At 35.4% G+C, this 2,660-nt stretch overlaps 1 protein-coding gene across 1 annotated transcript in view; it reads left to right on the top strand.

Annotated features, from left to right (window-relative positions):
• Positions 1-918: 918 nt before the first annotated feature.
• The window catches only part of LOC107578034 (ethanolamine-phosphate phospho-lyase-like), a gene marked incomplete at its 5' end in the record, with an annotated part of 5,808 nt that continues 4,066 nt past the window's right edge, over positions 919-2,660 (top strand). Inside the window, 3 exons of the mRNA XM_016264037.1 lie at positions 919-1,116; positions 1,412-1,486; positions 1,909-2,008. Coding sequence (XP_016119523.1) covers positions 919-1,116; positions 1,412-1,486; positions 1,909-2,008 — 373 coding nt within the window. The remainder of the gene's footprint in view (positions 1,117-1,411; positions 1,487-1,908; positions 2,009-2,660) is intronic.

Below are 2,660 nucleotides of genomic sequence, written 5' to 3'. Positions count from 1 at the left end.
AAAAAAAAAAACGATCTGTGGGAAAAAAAATACGTAAAACACAATGTACACCAATTTTTGGATACATCTCAATAAACTGTTGATGATACCTATTGATGTCATAGACCTTTTTAATTGCGTTTGTCATATTTTTTAAGCACTCTATTATGTATTATTATAAAATTTGCAACAGAACCACCACAAAATCTATTGCATAACCGGTTACGGGAAAACACAAAAACTACTGAATAACAAAAACAGACTATTCACGAAGTACTGTTGACAAACTTGTTCCACAGTAATTACTAGAATTGCTCTACTTAAAAAACTAGCCCTACCTCAAAAGTACAATTTTACACATTCCATTGCATGGTCAGCATTTTTTACAGACAATGTTGAAAATTCTATCCTCTGGTAATTAACAGCATATGTATATATATTCATCATGACCTGCAAAATATTTACTTTGTACTTTAAATTCCTGAATGAAGTTGTAAGTGAAATTGTGAGTAAAGAGTACCATTTTTTAAAAGTTAAAGTTAAAAGTGAAAGTATTTTGTTACAATAACTTGAGCAAGGTTTCACAATAAAATACTTAAGTAAATTAAGGACATTAACTCAAGTATTTTCCATCCCTGCAGTTATGCAAGTGAGTGCTTTTTTTGCTGCCATTGCTGCTTTGATAATGTATGGGTTTAAAGATTCCCATTAATTCTGAATAAGGAAGATAAAATACAAATATTTTTCTTAATTATTCATTTCACCTTAATTTTAAAAATCTGATTCATTTCCCTCATATTACTTATACAACTAATTACCCAGAAGTGTAATCATTTAAAATGATCTGTTTTAGTACAATACTTGAAATTGTATTACCATTATTACATGAATACATCTCTCTCAATGCAATTATCTGTGCTAATACAATCACCCCTGGAGTATTTTTTCCTCTTTTTTTCTTCTGTGTTGTCCTCCAGTGGGTCATTGCCATCCAGATGTGGTTGAAGCAGGAGCAAAGCAAATGGAGCTTCTCAACACCAACTCTCGCTTCCTACATGACAATCTGGTCCTGTATGCTCAACGTCTCCAAGCCACTCTTCCTGAAAAGCTCTCTGTGTGCTACTTTGTCAACTCAGGGTAGGCCTGTGAGCTCATTCTCAGACATACCACCTGTTTGCGCTAAAGGAATGCTCAATCACCCCACTGAGCAGATAAGCAGTTACTGTTTATTTTTGTAAACAGAAGAGCCAGATATTTTGTGTACTTCTCTGGTCATGTAGACTAGCATGCAGCCCAGATGTTGTAATTACTGATTGTTGGCTGGACAGCTTAATGCTTATTGCTGACTAGGTAGCACTTTTTTGTTTTCACTGTTGAAGGCAGCCACTTGATAACCAAGTCCCAGGATCGACTATTCTGTTTTGACATCTAGGTCTGAGGCAAATGATCTGGCCCTGAGGTTGGCCTGGCAGTACACCGGCCACAAAGACATCATCACACTAGAGAAGTAAGTCAACAACACACTGTCTGTGCCTCCACTTTCTCTGCGCTGGGATCTAAACAGTTACCAATTTCTTAGAAGCATGAAGCTCACAGCTTAAATATTAACTTAATCTTACGTCTTGTATCTAGACATACTGTGTTTTGCTTATGGATATGCATACTAGTCAGCATCTGCCTTGGAATGCTAAATCTTGCTGTGTAAAAGAATGCATCACCTGGTCTTTGGGTTTCATTTAAATGAATGCCATATCCCATGTCAAATATTGCATGTGATGTATTGCTGCTGCTTTTTTTTTCTGCACCACATTTTACACTGATAAGTGAAAGAAGCATTAGAAGATTAGATAACCTATGCCCTCTCAAACATAGTGGAACTTTGTTCTGTTGATTCTTGCAAATATTTCAATCAGTGTGCTTCCCCTGCAGTGCCTACCATGGTCATGTGTCATCGCTCATTGATATCAGTCCATATAAGTTTCAGCAGATGGCTTGTGCAGAGCCAAGCCAACATGTGCACGTGGTGAGTGTTGCAACATGAGACATTTGACATATTGGATTTGACATACGGTCACATGCACAAAGGGCTCAGACACTATTCTTGAATTCAAAAACTGTTCAGAGGTGGTCAACTAATATTGTGCAGCCCAACTTCTAATGCCTCTTTCTGGTTTTCAGCATTTATTTGATCAAAAATACAGCAAAACAGTAATATTGTGGAAATATTAATGTAAAATAGCTGTGTTTTCTTCGTGAAATGTTGTTTATTCCTGTGATAGCAATTTTCAGCAGTCATTAGTCCAGTCTTAAGTGTCACATGATCTTTTAGAAACTTTAGAAATAATTACAATATGCTCATTTGGTGCTCAAGTAACATTTCTTGTTTCTTAACTTCTGTGCTGCTCTCCTATATATATGCAATGACTTGAATACATGGGCATGTATTTCATTTCTTAATTAAAATTAGTTTTTGATAATTTGGGGGGCATAATATGTCATGTTGATATTAATGTCTTTATCTCACAATGAAGAAAAATTTAATTCTTAAGGAAAAAAACTTTGACCTTTTAATGGCATGGCAAGTAAAGGAGTAATTCACCTCAAAAAATGGAAATTCTGTCATTACTTACTCACCCTCATGTCATTCCAAACCTGTATGAGTTTTTTTCTTATATTGAACA

This window comes from Sinocyclocheilus grahami, unplaced genomic scaffold (genome assembly GCF_001515645.1).
Source record: "Sinocyclocheilus grahami isolate Dianchi unplaced genomic scaffold, SAMN03320097.WGS_v1.1 scaffold8449.1, whole genome shotgun sequence".
Lineage (NCBI taxonomy): Eukaryota > Metazoa > Chordata > Actinopteri > Cypriniformes > Cyprinidae > Sinocyclocheilus > Sinocyclocheilus grahami.
This window is presented reverse-complemented; position numbering and strand designations above follow the sequence as displayed.